The 22,050-nt window shown below is 48.9% G+C and overlaps 1 protein-coding gene and 1 long non-coding RNA gene across 2 annotated transcripts; one reads left to right on the top strand and one right to left on the bottom strand.

The window, feature by feature from the left end:
- Positions 1–6,398: 6,398 nt before the first annotated feature.
- On the top strand, positions 6,399–7,298 carry LOC127301930 (uncharacterized). The gene is made up of 2 exons (XR_007852517.2): positions 6,399–6,725; positions 6,887–7,298. It is a non-coding gene; the product is annotated as an uncharacterized lncRNA (long non-coding RNA).
- Positions 7,299–7,544: 246 nt separating this feature from the next.
- LOC127301929 (transcription factor bHLH94) lies at positions 7,545–9,533 on the bottom strand. Its single transcript, XM_051332227.2, has 3 exons — positions 8,761–9,533; positions 8,230–8,667; positions 7,545–7,892 (listed from the first exon to the last, which is right to left on the bottom strand). Exons 1-3 carry the CDS (start codon positions 9,229–9,231, stop codon positions 7,794–7,796), a joined length of 1,008 nt encoding a protein of 335 aa, XP_051188187.1. The 5' UTR covers positions 9,232–9,533; the 3' UTR covers positions 7,545–7,793.
- Positions 9,534–22,050: the final 12,517 nt, after the last annotated feature.

Below are 22,050 nucleotides of genomic sequence, written 5' to 3'. Positions count from 1 at the left end.
GCTCTAGGAGCTTGTTTGAGACCATAAAGTGCTTTATCAAGCTTATAGACATGGTTAGGAAAGTTGAGATCCTCGAACCCCGGGGGTTGCTTAACATAAACCTCTTCATGTAAAGGACCATTAAGAAATGCACTTTTCACATCCATTTGTTGTAACTTAAAGTTATGATGCGATGCATAAGCAAGAAGGATACGGATGGACTCAAGACGAGCCACGGGAGCATAGGTCTCTCCAAAGTCAATCCCTTCAACTTGAGAGAAACCTTGAGCCACCAATCTTGCCTTGTTCCTCACAATATTTCCAAACTCATCTTGCTTGTTCTTGAATATCCATTTAGTGCCTATAACATTGCGGCACTCTTTTGGCTTCTCTACTAAGGTCCACACTTTGTTGCGCTTGAAGTTGTTGAGTTCCTCATGCATAGCTTCCACCCAATCCGAATCTTCAAGAGCTTCAAACACTTTCTTGGGTTCCACAACGGAGATATAGGCATGATGATTGCTAAAGTTAGCCAATTGCCTTCTTGTGGAGACTTTTGCTCGAACATCACCGAGGACCTTATCATGAGTGTGTCCACGAATTTCAAGGGTCCTATCTCTTCTTGCTAAACGACGGGCCTCGATCTCCTCCTTGGTTCTTCTTGGCCTTGGAGGTGTCACTTGATCATCTTGACCATTTGGGTCCCCGTCTTGACCTTCAACTTGAGCTTCCTCAATTACTTGAGGTTGCTCATCCTCATGTGCTTGATCTTGAATGTTGAAAGGATACTCATCGGATCCATCATGAATCCGTGGTTGATCTTGTTCTTGGTCTTGTCCTTGATCTTGTCCTTGATCTTGCACACTAGGGGAGGGTTTTGTTCTTGTTCTTGGGTTGGTGCATCATTTGCTTCACTTGATGGGGTTTGTTGATGTTGAGAAGATGAGGGCTCCACCGTGGTAGAGCATAGTCCTTCCCGAGACGCCACACCGTGTCCCTCAATGGGGCGGAAAAAACCCACACCCATTCTTACTATGGCATCTTGAGGTATTTCATCACCTGCACAAACATCAACTTGCCCCACTTGGGAGCCATCATTTTCTTCGAACTTCACACTACAAGATTCAATGATAATCCCGGAGGATACATCAAAGATTCTATAAGTGTGAGATTCGGCACCGTAACCAACAAATATACCCTCCAAAGCTTTAGGAGCAAATTTAGATAAACGAACTCCTTTGATTTTGTAGAAACACTTACAACCGAACACCTTGAAGTATGAGATGTTGGGCTTGTTGCAGTGAGTATTTCATATGGAGTCTTGTTCAAGCCCTTGCGGAGATAAAGCCGGTTGGAGGAGTGACATGCGGTGGAGATGGCTTCGGCCCAAAAGTTATAGCGGGATTTATACTCCGCCATCATAGACCTTGCCATATCCATAAGAGTCCGGTTCTTCCTCTCCGCAACACCATTTTGTTGAGGGGTGTAAGCAGCGGAATATTGATGACGAATCCCCTCATCACTAAGAAAATCATTGAGTGTGTAGTTCTTGAACTCGGAGCCGTTGTCACTTCTTATTGCCATAATGAGGAGGTTGTGTTGGCGTTGCACCTCGGTAGCAAAGTCAATGAATATTTGTTGAGTCTCATCTTTCGTCTTGAGAAAGTAGACCCAAGTGTATCTTGAGTAATCATCAACAATCACCAAGCAATGTTTCTTCGCACCAAGACTTGCATGAGTAACGGGACCAAAGAGATCCACATGAAGGAGCTCCAAGATCCTCTTGGAAGAGATGATGGTCTTGCTTGGATGCGGAGAGTCATGCATTTTGCCTTCAACACAAGCCCTACAAACACGATCTTTGGCAAAAGACACATTTTCCATTAGTCCCACAATATGGTTCCCCTTGTGAAGACTTTGCAAAGTTCTCATGTTGACATGGGCTAGGCGGCGATGCCACAACCAACCCACGTCCGCCTTTCCGAATAGGCACATCGCACTTGACGTGGTGGTCCCCGAAAAGTCCACCACATACAAGTTGTGTTCGCGATACCCAACGAATGCGACTTTTAGAGTCTTGCTCCACAAGAGGACCACAATATCATTATCAATAAAGACGGCGAAACCCATCTTGCCAAGGGCGGAAACGGAAAGCAAATTGTAACCAAGGGTTTTGACAAGCATGACATCCACAAGAGTAATGTTGTGTGCAACCACAACCTTGCCAAAACCCAATACCTCGGATGTAGAATTATCGCCAAAGGAGACGGTGATATCATTTACATTAGGCCTCAACTCCTTGACGAGGTTCTTGCCGCCGGTCATATGACTTGTACATCCACTATCAAGTACCCATTTTGAACCTCCGGCGGCATAGTCCTACATGAGATCAATTCTTGGATTTAGGTACCCATTTTTCAATGGGTCCTCTTTTGTTAGCAACAAGGGTCTTTGGGACCCAAATAGACCAAGCAACATAACCATCATATGGACCAACATACTTAGCATAAACATCACCATAATAATCTTTAAAGAGAACATAGTGAGGATTATCTATTCCGCACCATCATCATTAATGGTGTTCCCCTTTCGGGGTTCACCATTAGCTTTCTCATGTGCGGGCTTGGTCTTTTTCTTGTTTGCCTTTTTAGCCTTGGAATTAAAACCAAGTCCCTCCTTCCCATTGTTTGATCTTTGCTTACTCAAAAGATCATCCAACGAAAGTTTACTTTGGGGAGAGGAGGTCCTAGCAAGTTCATCTTTCAACCTAGCATTTTCCTCAATAACATTTGCATGATCACATGAAGGAGTAGAGGAGCTAGGCACATCATATGAGGCAAGCCTAATTTGAAGTTGCTCATAAGACTTGGATAAGAGAGTGTATTCACTCTTCAAAGCTTTGTGAGCTTTGTCTAGTTCATCTAGATCTTTCACAAGTTTCTCATGATCAACCTCAAATTGGGCCTTTTCCTTTTTAAGCACTTTAAACTTAGCCCTAGCAAGATCTCTAGCTTTAGTGAGCTTGTTAATTTTATCTTGAGGCTCTTCAAGAGTTTCTAGCCTCTCCTCAAGAGAAGCTATAGTTTCTTGACTTTCCTCAAGAGCATTTTTAAGAGCATGGATTTCAAGAGAGTCTTCTCTTTCTATTTGACCCTTTTTCTCAAGCATATCACTTTGTTGAGCTAAACGAACCATGAGGCTAGAAACATGCTTCTTAGTGTTACCTTGTAGGTTAAGAATGAAATCATCAAAATCTAGCATTTCTTGTTTCACTTTTAGACTAGCATCATCAACCCCTAGATCGCTAGGTAAGTTAGGCATAGAGGGGTTAGGGGATGATACCTCGGAGGATTTAGCCATAAGGCAACTTTCTTCCTCCACATGAATGACCTCATTGGGGGATTCACTTGATGATGAAGAGTTAGTGGAGAGGGAGGCAAGAGCGACCAATCCATTAGAGGTTGCATCTTCTTCATCATCAACATCATCATCTCCGGAGGTATACTCTTCTTGAGTTGATAGCACAATAGGTGTGTCCAAGGAGGACCTTGCCATGAAGCAATGTGCATTCTTGATATGAGAATTCTCATTGGGAGATTCAAAGAGAGATGATGAGGGTGTGTTGGTGGTGACGATGGCGGCTAATTCCTTTGAGCTTTCTTCATCTTCATCGCCACTAGAACTTTCAACTTCATCGGTAGAATATTCTTCCCTTGTTACTAGCACAACTCTTGAGGGCCTCTTGCCCTTCTTGGTCTTGTTGTTGTAGAACTTCTTGTTGGGGGCTTTGAATATTTGCCCTTTGAGTCTTTGCTCTTGTCCTTGGGAATGAGCCTCCCATTATGAAGCTCTCTATTCTCATAGGGGCATTCGGCAATGAAGTGGCGCTTGTCATCACAATTGTAGCATGATCTTGTCTTTGGACCAAAGCTTGTGAACCCATTTTTGTTGTTCCTCTTGATGTTGTCTTCCTTGGCCTTGGAGGGATCAACCCAAAAGGATTTTGCATGGAAGGCCATGTGATCATGGTAGTGGCATTGCAAATCTTAGGATAAGTCATACTCCAAGATGCTCTATAAGATTCTTGAGGGACCACTTCTTCAACGGAGTTGACCACCAAGGCAAGGTTGGAACCTTTTGCCATCCCAATAGCACGATTGCGAGAATCATGAGAGGTTTCCTCAAGCACCTTGAGAGCTTGCAACTCGTGCACAACTTGTTGAGAGGTGAGAGAGGAATAGCATTCCCTTCCCACAAGAGTCTTGACATCAATGGGTACAAATGGCATCATGCATTCAATGTACTTCTCCTTGATCCAAGAATCATTGATGTGGGTGGCACCAACGAGCCGGAAGGCATCGGCAACGGTGAGAAGTCTTCCATACATATCTTCATGATCTTCATCCGGAAGCCTCATGAACCCTTCGGCTTTATTCTTGAGAGCATTATACTTGTTCCTCCTTGTGCTCTCACTTCCAATGCAACTCGCGGTCAAACCATCCCAAGCTTCCTTGGCGGTGGTGTAGTTCCGGACACGATGCAATTCCTTTGTCCCCACACTTGATTGAATCATGTGCAAGGCGGTGTTGTTGAGTTGACTCTCAATGGCTTCTCTTCTAGTCAAATTGTCGGGGTTGTATGGCTTGAAGCCCACCTTGATGATTCTCCATAATTCATTGGAGGCACTACAAACATGAGAGCGGAACTCAAATTGCCAAGTATCGAAATCCTCAATAGAAAACTTAGGTGGGTCGCCCCTAATGTTCAAATGAGGCATGGGAACCGGTATATCGGGTGATTGGAAAGGTGGAGGTACTCGATTGTAGCTCTCACTTTCACTAATTCCCTTGGGAGATGCAATGGGGGATTTGATAGTGTTTAAGTTATCACCTTCCACGGGTTTGGTAGATGAGGGTAAGTCCGAAGCCTCTCCCTCATGTAACACACCCGTGTCTTTAACCTCTACACTAGGAGCCTTGGGAAGGGCCGGAGCCAAAAGCTCGGCAATCATCTTTTTCATGCTTTCCATTTGGGCTTCCACGGAGGACTTCAACGAATTGAAGTCTTCCACGGAGACCATCTTGGCGGCCCCTTCCGAGGACTCCTCGTCCGGCATACTCTTAGGCGGTTAAGCCCGAAATAAGAGCCGAGGCTCTGATACCAATTGAAAGGATCGTATGCCGCACCTAGAGGGGGGGGTGAATAGGTGCTAACCAATTTTTAGTTCTTTTTCAATTTAGGCTTGACACAAATGGTAAATTCTCTAGATATGCAACTAAGTGAATTTACCTATATGACAAGGCTACCAACTAAGCAAGATATAACTAAGCAATAGAGAGAATAGGATAGAGGTAACCGAGAGTGGAGCACGCGATGACACGGAGATGATTCCCGTAGTTCCCTTCCTTTGCAAGAAGGTACGTCTACGTTTGGAGGAGTGTGGTTGCTACGAAAGCCAAACCAACAGCCACGAAGGCTTCACTCAGATCTCCGGTGAGCAACGCCACGAAGGCCTAGCCCACTTCCACTAAGGGATTTCCTCGAGGCGGAAACCGGGCCTTTACAAGGTTCTTGGGGCACACATCCACAACCAAATTGGAGGCTCCCAAATCTGTTTCAACACAACAATCAACAACAATACATCAACACAAATCAACTAGGGAACCAAATAGGAACACTAGCATGAGATCCCTCAAACAAGAGAGGGGGAAATGAAGAACGCTTCGGTGAGGATGTAGATCGGTGTCTTCTCATTCGAATCTCCAAAGATCAAGAGATTTGGTTGGGGGAGGAAGGAGATCTTGCAAATCTTGACTTTCTTTGAGTTGGCTCTAATGGAGATGGCTTGGCAGAATTCTTGTGCAATGATTGAGCAAACAGCCAAGGAGGAAGAAGGGGGGTATTTATACCCCCACTCAAAATGGAGCCGTTGCAGTTTCCGGGGGGCCGGATAATCCGGCCTAAGTAAGGGCCGGATAATCCGCCCCCCCCGGATAATCCGGTCTTCGGGGCAAAAGAGTGACATTGTCCGGCCAAATGTCCGGCCCAGAGCCCGAGTCGATTTTCGTCCAGGCCTTAGCGAAAACGGGGGCCGGATATTTCCAAAATATCCGGCCCGGATAATCCGGCCCTGGTACAATACCGGGACATTATCCGGCCAAATGTCCGGCCCCCTTCCAGAGCCACATTTCCTGAAATACTTAGCCAAAAACAGGGGGGCCGGATATTTCAACAATATCCGGCCCGGATTATCCGGCCTGGCCAACCTTTTTCTGAAACCTTTTTGACACACGATCAAATCCAAACACACATGAATAAATATCTATGTAATCCCTGTACCACTTAACTAAACATTAGTGTATCATATATATTGACATCAAACACACAAAACATAATGTGAGAGATGTTCTTTCAACTGGCTACCCACCATTCACTACTGTATTAGGCTATGGTTATTCTACTAACCCAACAGTCTTGCACGTCATGTCTTGCTGTTGAGACTGGTTAATTAGTACTAGTAGCTTTGTCTTGGCGTACAACCTGTTTTGGCATAAACCCAGCCATGATGCTCTACTTATTTTTATCCCTATTGCTACAAAAGGTATCAAAACATATGGACCGTTAATATTCTATCTGTCATCGATGCATCGTACTAATATACTAGTAACCACTGACCCCTTGTTACGCGGATCTGTCATCTTCATGGGCACTCAAAGGCTTGGATATACACGTGTATGCATTCACGGGTACGTATCCATGAACCATTCCTTTTTTCTTACAGTAGGATACAGCAGGGAGACATGCAGACTGAATATGAACTACGAGTTGCGCACCATTCCCTAACTCAAACTTTTGGATGGACGATGTGTCCACTAACGCAGCTGTTTATTTTTCATTACTATATCAGGTGAGGTGACTCCACCTTTTTACCGGGAGATGTTTACATGGGTCGGAGACGGAACATTTCGGGGACGGAACACGACATGCTGCATGAGAGCAAGCTGTGTATGTGTTTTGTCCTGTCGGTCGAATCAATAACACAGAAATGAGGTGCTGGTGCAGCTCTTTTTCACTATTTGGTCAATCATGTTTGCATAGAAATGGTAAAAGGCTAGTAGCAAGATAAAGTGCCCTGTTCTAGAATCTTTTCTTCTCGGGTCAATGGGATGCATGGCACATTGGCACGGCCTGTGTCCTGTGTTTTGCAGCCCTCCCCTTCTGGTTGTCTTGGCATCGATTTTGCTTTGCAGTGTTCTGACTTGTGTTCGTACCTGTGCTTTGCTGCCTTTCTCTAAAAGGCTCGAGCTTCTTTACAGAAACGGGCTTTTTTTTGGTACGTTGAAGATATAAAGATCATGTGTTTGGAATGAAAGAGCGTCTATGCCCATGCATTTTTTGGTGTTTTAGCAGGAGAGATGGCACTTCACGGGGGGAACAGGATCCACCGAAGAATTTGAGAAACAGCACCTGATAATTGTGCCTGATCCTATGGAACACGGTAGGCCACAAGGGAATGCCACATATGTCAATGCCTACCGTGCATGGAATTGTTCTCTGCCCTGAGCTTTCAAATGGTTTGGAACCACTCATATCCTTTCTGAACCAAATAATTACTAGATACCCAGCTACATCCTATGAACAAATTCATCCATTGGTACAACACTGAGTCACTTCACTTGCTAGGTAGTGATAACATTATTAGTTTTGCACAGGAGTCACGTCACTTGCTAGAATAACTAGAATTTGCACATATGCCATATATATGCATAAGATAAGATTTTTTTTGAACAACATGAGATAAGATGCTACTCTAATTAAGCTACACACTCTTGCTCTTGTTGGATCCTCTCGACGATCTGGTGAGCCGCGGTGGCGATCTCGTCCACTGAGGTAAGTTGGCAGTCATCTTCCACCTGCATTGACGGCCATCATTGGGTAAGTTACTGAACAGTGCAACGGTTCAATTACAGAACACGTACTACGACGTTTTATTAGCTAGGTTTTGCTTGAGGTCCAATAAAAGTAAGCAGAGATGTGAGAATTCGGAGGCGTTGCTGTCCGAGACAACGCAAAATACAAAAAACACGGAAACCTAGGCACCAGCTTGTTTCAGACCGGGACAGTATGATATTGCTAACAAGGTACAGAACACTGTAGAACCTTGGACTAGGAGCCGTGTGCATGCATATCAGATTAGCCTGAATTGTTTAGTGGTACGGGGAGAATATCTGAATATGTAGGCGTGCGTACCTTGAGGTTAAGAGAGTAGAGCACCATGTGGCCGGCGCCGGTCATGTTGAGGTGCAGCACGGTGAGCCGGTGGCCGTGCAGCGCCACCAGCAGCCGCAGCAGTTGCCTCGGCCGCCGCCGGGACAGCATCCGCAGGTTAGCGTGGCTCTCCACTATGGTCACCTCCACGTCGGCCACCGCGGACGGCTTTGATCCGGACGCCTCGGCCTCGGCTCCGCCCTCGGCAGCCTCATTGTTCGCCGGAGGCGTTGGTGCAGAGGTAGCGCTCATGGAGTACTGTGGGAAGGTGAAGAAATTGGCGAATGGCGGCGGTGGTGCTTCTCCGTCGGTGACCGCGCATTGCTGGGTTGTCAGCTTGTGCGCCTCCAGCGATTGGACCCGCTGCTCCAGCTCCTTGACGAAGTTGATTGCGCCTGCAACGATGGACGCCTGATCGCCCTGTGCGTACACGGCAGCAAGGCGTGCATTATTAAGCAAAGCGATGGGAGGATCGAAGAAGGCAATGGTGTGGTTGCTAGAAGTATATGTTACCCTTTGTGCGTAGGAGGGCGGCATGAGGGAGCGGAGCGCGGCGAGGTACTCGTTCATCTGCTTGCGGCGGTTGCGCTCGACGGCAATGTGGGTCATCCGCTGGCTCTCTACCTCCTCCGAGTTCTTGGCGGTTCTCGTCCGCCGCCGCTTCCTCCGCCCTGTCGCTGCCGCCGTTGCTGGCTGGACATCGGCCTGCCCAACACCGCCCGCGTCCATCTCCCCTCGACCGCCAGAGTGGTTCCCCTGCGGCGCCGCGGCAGTGCCGGCGGCGATATCCAGCTCCTGGAACCATCCATTTGGTGGCTGCACTGACGAACCCTCGGCAGCGCCCCAGTCCCCGCCGTCCAAACCCACCATCCCTTCCCCTCCACCGAACAGACTATTCCAAGCTCCTCCTCCTGCTCCTGCCATGGCGCAGCGACCGAAGAGACCAGCAGCAACCCGGGAGAGCACCGCGGTCTCCAATGCCATGCCTTAGCTCCCACCGCGATCTCTCCCGACTCCCAAGAACCAAAAGCTGCAAGCTACCTAGGTCTTCTCCATGGCAGCAAGTTGGCAACGGTTGGTGTAGTGGCTTGTGGCTCGACTGGTCGGGATGGAGATGGACACGTGAAGGGAAGGGAGATAGCTGTAGCTCCTGCGATGCGTGTGCCTGGGAATCTGAATGGAATTGGGGGAGAGTGGTGTGGTGGCGAGAGGTGGAGCACGTATATAGGGATTTTGATTGATGGGAGGGTTTGGAAGGTTGCTGATTTGCGTGTGATTAGGCCATGATTTGGTCGCCTCGGAGTGGACCGTACTTCGTCGCCGGAAAGGGCATCATGGCCTCATGGGACGGCAACGGGAAAGCACCCCATGAATCCAGCCGGGGAAAGGAAAATGTAAAATGCACCGCCATGAACGCCGTACTTCACTCCGTTTATTTTTCCCCCTTATGGGCATGGGTTCGATGAAACGAACGTTAGGGCATCTCCAGCGGCGCGAGCGACCGTTTTCGTCCGCCGTGACCGGAAATGCGTCTGGGGCCTGTTCCAGCGGGGCGACGCAAAGTGACCGGGCCGTCCGCGGAGACGGAAACCTGGCCCAAATATGCGCCAGGTTTGCGTCGCGGCGGACGCTCGGCGGTCGCTCCGAGTGTCCGCCGAAAAAGACGTAGGACCCGCGCGTCAGTGGCTGGAGGGCGATATTATTCCCGCCACTGGCCATTCCCCCGCGCCAAATTGGAAACTAGACCGGCGCGAGCAGCCCAGAAGCGATGGACGTCCTCGCCGCCGCAGCTACCGCCATGGATGCGAAGCAAACCCTCGCACCCGCCGTCGCCCCACACTCCCCGGTAGCCACGGCCATAGCCAGAATGGACACTGCAGCTCCGGCGGAAGCAAAGCGGGCCGCCGACGGCGGCGGCCGGGAGGCAAAGCCGAAGGCGGCAAAGAAGGTGCTCTCCGCGGAGGAGAAAGTCCTGGAGGCCGCGAAGCGTCGCGGGCGGCGCAAGAACCAGAAGATCAAGACTGCCGCGGCCGCCAACCGCGAGCCCGGCGGATGCGAGATCAAAGCCGGCGTCGCGCAAGTAGCCCTCCATCCGACCTTAGCGGAGGGCTACATGATCGTCAAGAGAGAGGGATCGCCGGCGTCGCTCCTCCGGCCTCTTCGGTCAGCTCGGTAAGTTCCAGTGCGCCCTGGAACTCCCGCTCCCTTGCAGGGCCACGCGGCGTCGCGGTTCGCCTCCGGCCTGCCGCCGGTGAAGTTGACCGGGGCGGCGGTTCCCGACCTCAACCGGACGCCTAGAAGCGGTGACTCCTGCCCGGGCGTGACACAGAAGACGCGCCAGGTGCCGGAGGAGAGCATGCCGCAGCCCCGCATCCTGTTCGATGAAATGGCGCCGCCTGCCCCGACGATGGACGACCCGGTACGTGAGCTCTGTCAATGTGTGCGAGTGCCCTGTATCATGCGTCTGATGTCCGGTCGTTCGTAGGACTATTGGAAGGACCGCCATGATTCAGACATCCAGAAAATTATCTACGGCGGCGGCTTCGTTCGCGATGATCGGGCCTGGACAGGCGCGCATGATGCGGAGGACATCGATACCGCACGGTTGTTCGGCACCCAGCAGACGCAAGATGCGGAGGACATCGAGACCGCACGGCTGTTCGGCACCCAGCATATGCAGCCAACACCCGTGTGCGTGGACGACTTCGACGACGCGCCAACACAGCCTATCCCCACGGACATTGCCACAAGAAGAAGGGGGAGAGCCGCAGGACACAAGGCTTCGTCGACGACGAGGACAAGTGTTTGTGTGAAGCGTGGCTGGCAACGACCCAAGATTGTATCAATGGCGCCCAGCAAAAGGGCAAGGTCTATTGGGCAAGGTCTTGCAGCAGTACAACGAGACCAGGATGCACCTGCCATACCATATCACAGGCCCTCGAACGGAAGAGTCCCTCCGGAAAAGATGGAACTACATCAAACAAGAGACTGCCAAGTTCTGCTCGGCGGTCGAACATGCTATTAACAACCCCGTAAGCGGCACTGGCGTCATGACAGTGGTAAAGACGATAGAACCATCATCATTGTAGACAATTTGCGTCATTGCGTCAATTTGCGTCATTGTACATCATTGGTGGCTATGATTGCAGGTATCCCGCGCCTTGCAGAAGTTCAGGGCGACGCACAAGAAGGGCTTCCATATGGTCCATTGTTGGGAGCTGCTCAAAGACAACAACAAGTGGATGATAAGCTTTGCGGCCTACAACGAAGCTGTGAGGAATGGGACAACGGCCAACCTCGACGGCGAAGACGACGATCAAGGTCGTCCAGTCCTTCCACCTCGTCCACGAGGCCACAAGGCTACCAAGGCCGATCTCGTCCGGGAGGCGCAGGCCATTGCTTTCACGCAGAGCATGGAGAAGATAATGGCCGACAACCGTGCCGCCATGGCTGCTAGGGACGAGAAGAGGCGTCTGGAAAAAGAGGCCGCAGCTGCCATCTACCAGAACCTCGCCAAGGAGGTCCTCAATGTCCAAAGGCTGGACATCGAGGCCAAAAAGGTAGACGCCGAGGCCAAATTGCGTGCAGAAGACACAAGGATCATGCTTGCCGACTTGAGCGGCGTCGACGATGACACCAGGGCATGGTTCATGAAGAGGCGCGCCGAAATCCGCGCGTGAGACGCCTGATCGCCGGTGCCGGCGCCATGCGCCCAGCACCTTGGGCTCCTTTTGGACTTTTTTTTATTGCTGTTCAGGCCTTGTTGTGCCCCTTTTGCTCCACTTTGCGCCGTACGAGCTGCAAAGTGTGATGAACTTGTTTCAGCCCTTAATTTGCGGCTGTAATTTCGTGCAAAGTCGACGCTATTTCATCGTTTTTTGAATTCTGGCCTGCGCCCAAAATGCGTCGTCCCGCTGGAGCCAACCCCAGACGCAAACGGACACACGACCATTTCCCCGTCCGCCAGGCGACGCAAACGGACACCCGCGGACAATTTAGGCGTCCGAAATGCGTCGCGCCGCTGGAGATGTCCTTAGAGCATCTCCCATGATCAAAACAAAAGGCGTGCCCAAGTTTTTGGGCACTAGAGACCAAAACAAAAGTTGTGGTCCAACAGATGCCCTCTCCCGAAATGCGTCCTAATTTTTTTCGGCCGATCGAGAATTAGCTTAGAGTTGTTTCTCACCTTTGGTTTTCCTCATGATTCATGTTGATTGGGAGTTCTAAGTGGGTTGCAACCGATGAACTAAGATAATTATCGGTTGAAGAAGAACTGGTAGCAGCCCTAAAAATAGCCTCAAGTTGGCCGTGTGCGCAACCTAACAGCTGCCAGAACACACACCCCCCCTGCGCTGCTGCAGATTCCCGCTCGCACCGCTATCGGTTCCCACCACCACTACCCCCGCGGCGTCGAATCACTAGCAGATCTGGCCGCCCGAGCCCTGATGTGCCGTTGCCCCTTCAAATCACGCCGCCTTGGGATGGCCCCGCGTCGAGAGCATTGCCGGTTCGACTACATGAGTCTGATAGCTATGCCACGGACTTTACCTTCAAATGTGAGAGGGTGTCGCTCAACACATTTGACTCGCCCGACGAAGCCGCACGAGCCTACATAGCCGCAGCGTGGATGTTTGGTTGGCCTAAGAGGAAACTCAATTTCCTGGATGTGGAGAGCAAGCAGGAGTCCGAGTTCCTATCTCGTGAAGAGGAGAAGGAGCATCGCCTCGCCATGTGGCAGCTCACCACCCACGAGTTCGATGAGATGGCCATGGCGAGTACAGACATGCGCATCCAGAGCTTGTGCAGGCGGGGTACGAGTTCTATGTTACAAGGGACGCGGAGAAGAAGAAGGAAATCGAGGAGAAGAAGAAGGAAGGAGAGGCTAGCCCCTCAATGGTGATGAAGCATGAGGAAGACAGTGCATTCTACGGGCTGTTGATAGGATTCCATTTAGGACTAGTATGAGTTTGAAAGTGCCGAGCTACATAGGCTGATCTTTGTTTGAATGCTTCAAAGTTTTTCGAAGTTTCTATGTTTCAATGCATCAAAGTTTCGATGTTTCATTGTTTGAATGTGTTTATCGACACCCTATTTGCGTCGTGTGGAAACTAGCAAAATTCCTATTTTATGCCATGCGAAGGGGATGCCCTAAATTTCATGCCCTAAGAATCCAACAAATGATGCAGTTTTGCATACCCTACTTTATATGATCGGTTGGAGATGCTGGCAAAATATTTACAAGAGGAGGTGGGACTGATTTGGAAACCATTGATTGGCCTTTTATGCTCGTCAGTGCAGGCGTGCAGCCAGCTAGCGTAGCGGAGCAGCTTCACTGCTTGAGCCGCTACACAGAGAGGGGGAGAGAGAGAGCCTGAAGTCTGAGCGCATAAACTGGTCGACGCCATGATCGAGGGATGAGCTCTTGCGGCAGCCCGGCTCGGCAGGCGAGCGAAGCAGTGTCGCTCTATTGCCGCAGTCAGTGAAGTGAACCCAGCCTTCACACCTGCCAAGCTGCCATGGTGGCTGATCAAATCACTGTTTCCCCTACCACGGATATAGCTCACTGCCACTCTCCAAAAAAATGCATATGCTCGATGACTGATCGATGCATGCAGAAATGCAGATCGCAGCAGAGCAGCTAGCCCAGGGCATTGTTGCGTCCCGGAAGCTACCGATCATGGGCACTGCAGCGGCATATGTGCAGGGCATACTCAAGGAGACACAGCAGGCAAGTTAAAATTTAAGGTGCGCTCGCTCTGGCCTCCACCGCGTACATACGGAGTATATTGCAGATTTACAGTCTTATCCGTCCACTCGTCGTTATCCTTCTGAAAGCCGTCTTTGGTTTGTTCTCTGTTGTGTGTTGGGGAGTGAATAATGAGCACTGGCCACTGGGACAAGACGAAAAATAGCGCGTGGAATCCCGACATGGATTAGGACTAGTGCTTCTCCCGAACCCCTCCCCAACCCTAACCGCCGCCATCGCCGGTAGCACCGCCGGGGCAAAGACCCACCGGGCGTGACGGCGGCGGGGGCATTTCCTCGCCGACGTGGGGGACGGCGGACGGGCTCTCCGCTCCTCGACGCACGCGGCGGCGGTCGGCGCGGATGGTGATGGGCGGCGGCGGCTCTTGCGCTGCGGTCCCCCACCCCTCCCGTAGGCTTCCATCCGCGGCACATCGGCAGGGGATGGTGGTGGGCGGCGGCCAGGCCCTCGGTCTGCGCCATGCCCTCCCCCCCGCCTCTCGTTGGTGCGTGGAGGCGATCTCGGGCTTCTTCCGCGTCACGAGGGTGCCCGGGTCAGCAGCCTTGGGTTCGACGGAGGAGGTGGCTCTCTTCTACGCCGGAGAGGGTCGGCCTACTGTTGGTGGTGGTGGATCTTTTGATCTATCACCGCGATCCGGCGGCGAGATGGAGGAGCATGGAAGCCGGCGATGGTGTCGCCCGTGGAGGGTTGGATTGGCCAGCCCGGGATTCGCCGACGTGGGGGTCCGACCTGTATAAAGGCGGCGGCCCTAGGGCCTCTCTTGCGTGAAGAGGAGGACCTACTGGAGGCCTGGACTCGTGATCTGGCCGGTGGGTTGAGTTCCGGAAGTCTTCGCCGGCGAATGTAACAATGCTTTGCCTGGAGTTTGCTGAATCGGAGGTATTCGGTCGTGCGCACTCATGCTTTTATTCCGACCGATTGGTTCTGGAGGGAGCGGCGCGAAGCTCTTTTTCTGTGTTGACATCAAGTGACTATGGATCCATGATGAAAGTCGGAAGAAGAGAATTTCATGAAGGCCGGAGGGGAGGACTAGCTAACGGAGGTTCAAGTCTCCACGCTGTTGAGAGACTTGGTTGGTGTTCCAGGTTTCACAGCAGCGGTATGAAAGTGGGGGCGACAACACAGGTGAAGTACAGAGTCCTACCTTTCAAGGTGAAAACCCAAGGTCTTGCCTGGCAATGGCCTTGGTGGAGGCATTGTTTTAAGAGCGGGGACTATCTTCAGGGTGAAAACCTAAGATCTTTGATCGGGCGACGACGGTGTTTGAGCACTGTTCCCTTTTTGATGCGTCTTTTTTTTTGGAGAATCTGTAATTCAGGTGTTGTCTTGACGGTGGATGTATTGCTGTTGTTAGGCCCGAGATAGACTTTTGTTTCTTAGTTTTCTTTTCCTTTTTTGGTTGTGTGCATCCGTAATGCCATTAGGGTGACTCGGTGTAATTGATATCTTCTTGATATTAATATATTCCCTTTATCGAAAAGGACTAGTGCTTCTGTTAGTATTGTGTTTCAGCATGCCGCGTTCGGACTCTGGATCAACAATGTGCATGATATGTTCGTCCTCCTTACATTTTTTTAAACACATAATATTATAGGCCTGGCTTTATAGATAAAGCCATGAACAACATCAAATCACAAAGTCGATCTGGTACAACCAACACAAACCCACACACCCGCTTCAAAGTTGATCCCCCAGATCTGTCCCGAGAGGGCAAGGCTTGGCATCATACATGAGTGCAAGGTAGCATAAGTCTAGAATCAACCCTGAAGCGGGCCAAATATAAAGCTAAGATATAACTCAAGCCCTAGTTCTCGTGTGCAGCCTTCTGATCTCGCCCAATCCCTCGTCCAGAAGCGTCCAGTCCATTCATTTGATCAACACCCTTCAAGGCTTCAACACTCCATAATGACATTTCGAGAAAGGTGTCAGCAGGGTTAGCAATAATTTTTCCTTGCATGGATAGTTTATTTCTAATATTTCACTAGGCCCAACATTGGGCCGAGAAGGTAAACCAAACCAATTTACGAAGGGGTCCCGGTATACCCTGAGTAATCACAATAATCCACTTGCAGTGGAGGAGTTCCCTAGCTCTAGCTCACATGAACCTCGCCATGAGCCCATGATACATGTGAAGAAAATATGGTTGCAGTCCTCATGTTTTCCACATAGGTTGCATCGGCCACTAGACGGGCCACAGAATTTGGCCACCTGATCACTCGATGAAAGTCTACCGCGATCCGCGGATGAGCTGAACATGAAGACTTTGATCTTTGGTGGCTCCCTATTTCGCCACACATCCTTGAAGTGCATGACAACCGCCCCTTGCGAGAGACTAAGGTATATCGACCTAGAGGAGAAAATCCTAGAGGCCTCCAAGGACCAGGAGACTGTCTCATCTGCCGTCGAGGTCGGTGGTGCATGTATCTCCCTTCGCAGGTTGTCCCATTCCATCGTCTTAGCAAGCCCAAATTGTCTTCTGAAGCAGATGTGCCATTCTCCGAGTGACGCTCCAGCCGCCTGAGTGTCGTGTACCATAATGAAAGGGTTAGGGCAGCAGCTAAAAAGACCATGTCTATTTGAAGAAGTATATTTGGAAACTTAAAGTACGACTAAAGATTAGGATTTTTATGTGGTTCTTGCATCAAAAAGTAATTCTTACAAAGGATAATTTGTCAAGGCGGAATTGGCATGAATCCATCAATCACCTTTTTTTTAATGTCCCTTTGCTCGTCTTGTTTGGAGAGTTTTTTAATATTTCCCCGTCAACTAATTGTATGAATATGTTTGGTAGTTGGTTGAATGGGGTAGATAAAGATACAATGGCAAGAATCCAAGTCGACACTTCTGTTGTTGTATGGTCTATATAGAATTGCCGAAACGATATGATCTTTAGCAAAAAATAAACTGCTCATTTTCTACAGGTTATGTATGGCTACCCACCGGATCCGCGAGTGATCTTTCGTACTGCCGCAGAGGGCACATATGGATTCTGGATGTGCCCGTCTGGAGATGGTTTCAACCAGGGTGGTTGACGGCTTTCTAGACGTTTTCAAGATGCATAAGCGACTTGTTCTACTCTTTTTCTGTTGGCTGATTTTTATGTTTATTCTATGTGATCCATGAGATGTAAATGTTGAAACTTATGACTTCGTAACAAAACAAGATGTGTGCATCGATTGATGCAGAGACCGAAGAGAACCTCATTTCAAAAAAAAAAAAAAAGCTAAAAAGACGAGGGAACGTAGTTAGAAGTGGCCCAGACCTATTCCACCAATAGAGCAAGAAGAAGGTATGTTTCCCTTCGCAAAAACCATGCTTGGCTCGCAATTTGAAGCACCGTTTTATTTTCTGGATGTTATTCTAAATTGGGAGCCACCTGCCGGTACTTCCCTAGAGAAGATGTCCCTACCTCGTAGATATTTTGATGGAATGAGGTCTGCCCATAGTCACTAAGCATTCTGGTATAACGTAACTTCCATGTCCATTTAGCATCAGAACTATATGCATGACTGATCGATGCATGCAGATTGCAGCAGCAGCAGCACTAGAGCAGCTAGTCCAGAGCATTGTGGCGTCCCGGAAGCTACTGATCATGGGCACTGCAGCGCCATATGTTTCAAGGAGACACAGCAGGCACAAGTTAAAATTTTAAGTTGTGCTTCCCTCCCTCTGTCGTCTCCACTGCGTACATACGGAGTATAATGCAGATTTACAGTCCTTATCCGTTCACTCGTTTGTTCTCTGTTGTGTGTTGTGTTGGGAAGTGATTGACGAGCGCTGGGACAAGAGCGAAAACAGCGTGTGGAATCCCGACGTGGATTATCAGGACTAGTGCTTCTGTCCGTGCTGTCTCGGCATGCCGCGTGCGGCGGCATCCGGATCAACCATATGCATGTTATGGACGTGTTTGGTAGCATGCATGAGAATCATGACTTACTGTGTTAGCGATATGGGACTCCCATCTCATTCCGGACGAGCTCCGATTCACGAATGGCACATCGTTTGATAGGCTGTGTTGCACCGGGTGGCACCAAGTGACACTTTGATTAGTTGATCGCATGGTTTTCATAGCCTCACCTATATGGTAACATGGTGACCTTACCTCACCTATCACAAGACCACCACGACACCACCATTCACAAGCTTCGGCACGTCGGCGATGACACCGCCGGTCACGCCGGTCAAAAGCATCACCACATCGCTGACCACGAAGACGAAGACCACCATGACACCATCAGTGACGCCGGTCACACGCGTGGGCACGTCGCCGACCACGAAGACGGACACCACCATGATACCGTCGGTGACGCCGGTCACAAGCAGCACCATCTCGTCGTCCACGAAGACGAACACCACCAGGACACAACCAGTCATGCCGGTCACAAGCATTGGCACGTCACCGACCACGAAGACGAAGACCACCATGACACCATTGGTGACGCCGGTCACACGCATGGGCACGTCGCCGACCACGAAGACGAACACCACCATGACACCGTCGGTGATGCCGGTCACAAGCAGCACCATCTCGCCGTCCACGAAGACGAACACCACCAGGACACCTCCGGTCACGCCGGACACAAGCATCACCATGTCGCCGACCAACAAGACGAACACCACCAGGACACCGCTGGTCACGCCGATCACAAGCATGGGCACGTCACCGACCACGAAGACGAACACCACCATGACACTGTCGGTGACGCCGGTCACAAGCATCACCATATCGCCGACCACGAAGACGAACACCACCAGGACACCACCGATCACGCCGGTCAGCGGTCACAACACGTCGCCGACCACGAAGACGAACACCACCATGACTCCACCACCATGGATTATCACCTCTCACTTCTCACCTATCATCACCACGTCGCCATCCATGAAAATGGGGAGCGAGAAGTTAAGCAAAAGTACTCCAAACCTTAGTCACACATACGTACAGATTGCAGTATACTTGTGAGTCAATTATGTATCAGCGTATGTACACCGAAATAAAAACCTGTCAACATGAAAGTCATGCGGAATGGTGAGGTGAACCTACTCCTGAAAGGAAATTTTAAACGGTTGAGCGTGTGCGACGAATTTGACAAAATTCGTTTAAAACTTCATACACGAAATTGATGATTTACGACCGGCGAAACTCGAAACCGATTGTGAAAATGGGTTTGTATCATCGACACACATCTTTTTCGTGTATATATTTTTTCGATTTGAACTATGTTTATGTTGATTTGAGGGAGGGTATGTGAAGTAGTGTAAGGGAGAGTGAGCGTAACCAACAACAGATCGTGCAGCGGTTGCATCGCTGGAGCCAAAGTGACGCGAGAACGGGTCTGTCCCTGGAGAAATTGCCGAACCGGGCGTTCCTCCAGGGCCTGGCCCGACGCTGCTTTGAGAACCGGTTCCTGCAAGAACGTGGCTCTGCCCAGGCAACCAAACAAACTAAAAATTGCTGGCCCGATACGAGCTAAGAGAGCTAAGAGACATGCAACCTACCAAAACGCGCCCTATGTTCCTCCCTGCCTCACTCATACATGTTTTGTCCAACATCCACCAGTGTTTCTGTTCTTCACCCGATAATTCCAAAATTGTGAAGTGCATGCTTCCTAGATGTGAACGGGTCGCTCCCATTGTGGACATTTGTTCTATACTCCAGAATAAGAAAAAAATGTTACTGCAGAAAACCCAAATCGATTAAGAATCTTACTTTGAAATGATACTCCGCTGATTCATAGTAGTTGCCAATAATATAGACATATTTTAATTCTAAATACATCTGCAAATCAGAGGGACTATGAAAAAGTTAGTTTTGATCACTTAAGTAACCCGTGAGTTGGCTGGTCCTTAAGAATAATACGACATAAGAGTGGCAAGGTCGTATGGTACTTACTTGTTGAAGCCATTGCGTGAAGATCCGTAGACTTCTTCTAGAATGAAAACTTATGCGATTTTGGTTTTGATCGGCGACGATGGCACTATCATTTTTCTGAAGGCGTTGCTGTTGGAGAGCTACTTCCATAGGCTAGGTGTTATCAAGGGCGGTGTTTGTTTTGGGGAAAATATCTATTGATACCACACCTCACATGATACCATGATACCACTTCACAAAATTTAAATTTGTAAGTGACAAAAAAATTTACAATAAATTTTTGGCTGTTCACAAGACGTATGTTTACATTGTCTAAAATTTTCACATCCAAATTTAAAGTACACAAAGAGAAACAAAAAAAACAAATGTTGTGTGAATAGTGGCATTTTGAGTTTTTGTCTTTATGTGACACTATTCATGCTAGATTTCTCTTTTTTATTTCTCTAAGGATATTTCAAATTTGGTTATGAAAGTTACAAGGTATGTAAACACACATGTTGTGAACACCCAAAATTTTAGTTCCGAATTTTTTGACATTCACAATTTAAATTTTAAAGAGTGGTATCATAGTATCAAATAAGGTGTGGTATCACTAGATATGTTCTCGTTTGTTTTGCCGAGTCGCCAATTGTTTTGGCAGGTAGCATGTTTTTTTTTGGTTGTGCATCTCTAATGTATTGACTAGGTCTTGAGTTTATGCTGCTGGGTCAAGTGTAATTGGTATTATTTTGATAGTAATATAGTTCCATTGTCGAAAAAGGAGTGGAAATGGCGTAGCAGTTGACGCCCGCTGAATCGACAAGACCTTTTTTTTCCCAATAAAACGAATTTTGTTTATTCAAAAGTCGCATCTAATTGGTACAAGAAAAATGTTTTTCTTTTGGAATGCGGATATATCATCATTTGACCCTCAACTGTTGTTCGTCGTCGACGTCCTACCTCGCCACCGGTGCCCTCCACCACCCGCACCTCCTGAATGGAACCTGGAGCCCCCTCCAAGCTGCTGTCCGTGAGTCGGACGTGCATCCTCGCATACCTTCTGGTTTTTTAGATTTGCTTGTTCCAAAATATAAGCTGTATGATTGGGAAAATCCATGTTTTGACCCTAAATTTTCCATACAATATTTAGTCAATGGTTATTTTGTTTAAGAGAAGCCAATGGTTATAAAACCATAACCAATAATGTGTAACATTAACTTTTTTTATTTCTTAAACTATTTTTTGGTCACAACATGAATTTCAAGTAGGAGGGGAGGAGTGAGGCGGAAATGCTGGACCTACTTTCCGTGATTTCAGCGCCTAATCCATGTGCTTTTCTTCCACGTATATTGTAACTCAATTCCGTAAGAAAACTGCTCGCAACTGTAGCATTACTGAGAGTGAGGTCAGAGGAAACCAATTGATAATGCGTTTCTTTAGCATCTCCACTGGCGGCCCCCAAATAGTCGCCGGAAGGGCCGCCGGCACTGCTGTATGGGGGGCATCGGTAGTGCATCTTCCATTTGGGGACGCTGTTCCCACATCGGTGTCTCCCAAACGCCGGCCCCCAAATTTTTCTTTTCTTTTTACAATATTTTGAAACAACATATCAATCACATTTTATTCATACAATCAATCAGACAAATAGTACTTAAATTATTCATACAAGCAATCAAACAAATAGTACTTAAATTATTCATACAACCCAACAAACAAATAGTACTTAAATTATTCATACAGGTAAACAAATAGAAATAAAATCATGCATTGTTGGCGGCTCCTCTCCTCGCCCACAAATGTGCAGCTAGATCCGCCTTCAGCTGTGCATGGACACCTGCATCTCGAATTTCATTGTGCATATGAAGAAAAACAACAAATTCTTGGGGTACATGCTCTACCTCAGCTAGTGGCCCTTGATAATCAAATGGATTATCATCCCCCACAGGTCATCGCGCTCACTCTCAATGATCATGTTGTGGATGATCACACAGACGTTCATCACCTCCCACATCTGAGCCTCAGACCAAGTGAGAGCAGGGTACCTGACAATGGTGAAACGCTGCTGAAGCACCCCAAAAGCATGCTCAACATCCTTGCGTGCTGCTTCCTGGCATGTTGCAAAATAGGCTTCCATCTCGTTTGATGGAGAGGGAATTGTCTTCACAAATGTAGCATACGTCGGCTA

The sequence above is a fragment of the Lolium perenne genome, chromosome 5 (assembly GCF_019359855.2).
Source record: "Lolium perenne isolate Kyuss_39 chromosome 5, Kyuss_2.0, whole genome shotgun sequence".
NCBI classification, from domain to species: Eukaryota; Viridiplantae; Streptophyta; class Magnoliopsida; order Poales; family Poaceae; genus Lolium; species Lolium perenne.
The sequence above is the reverse complement of the archived record's forward strand: the minus strand, read 5'-3'. Positions and strand labels throughout refer to the sequence as shown.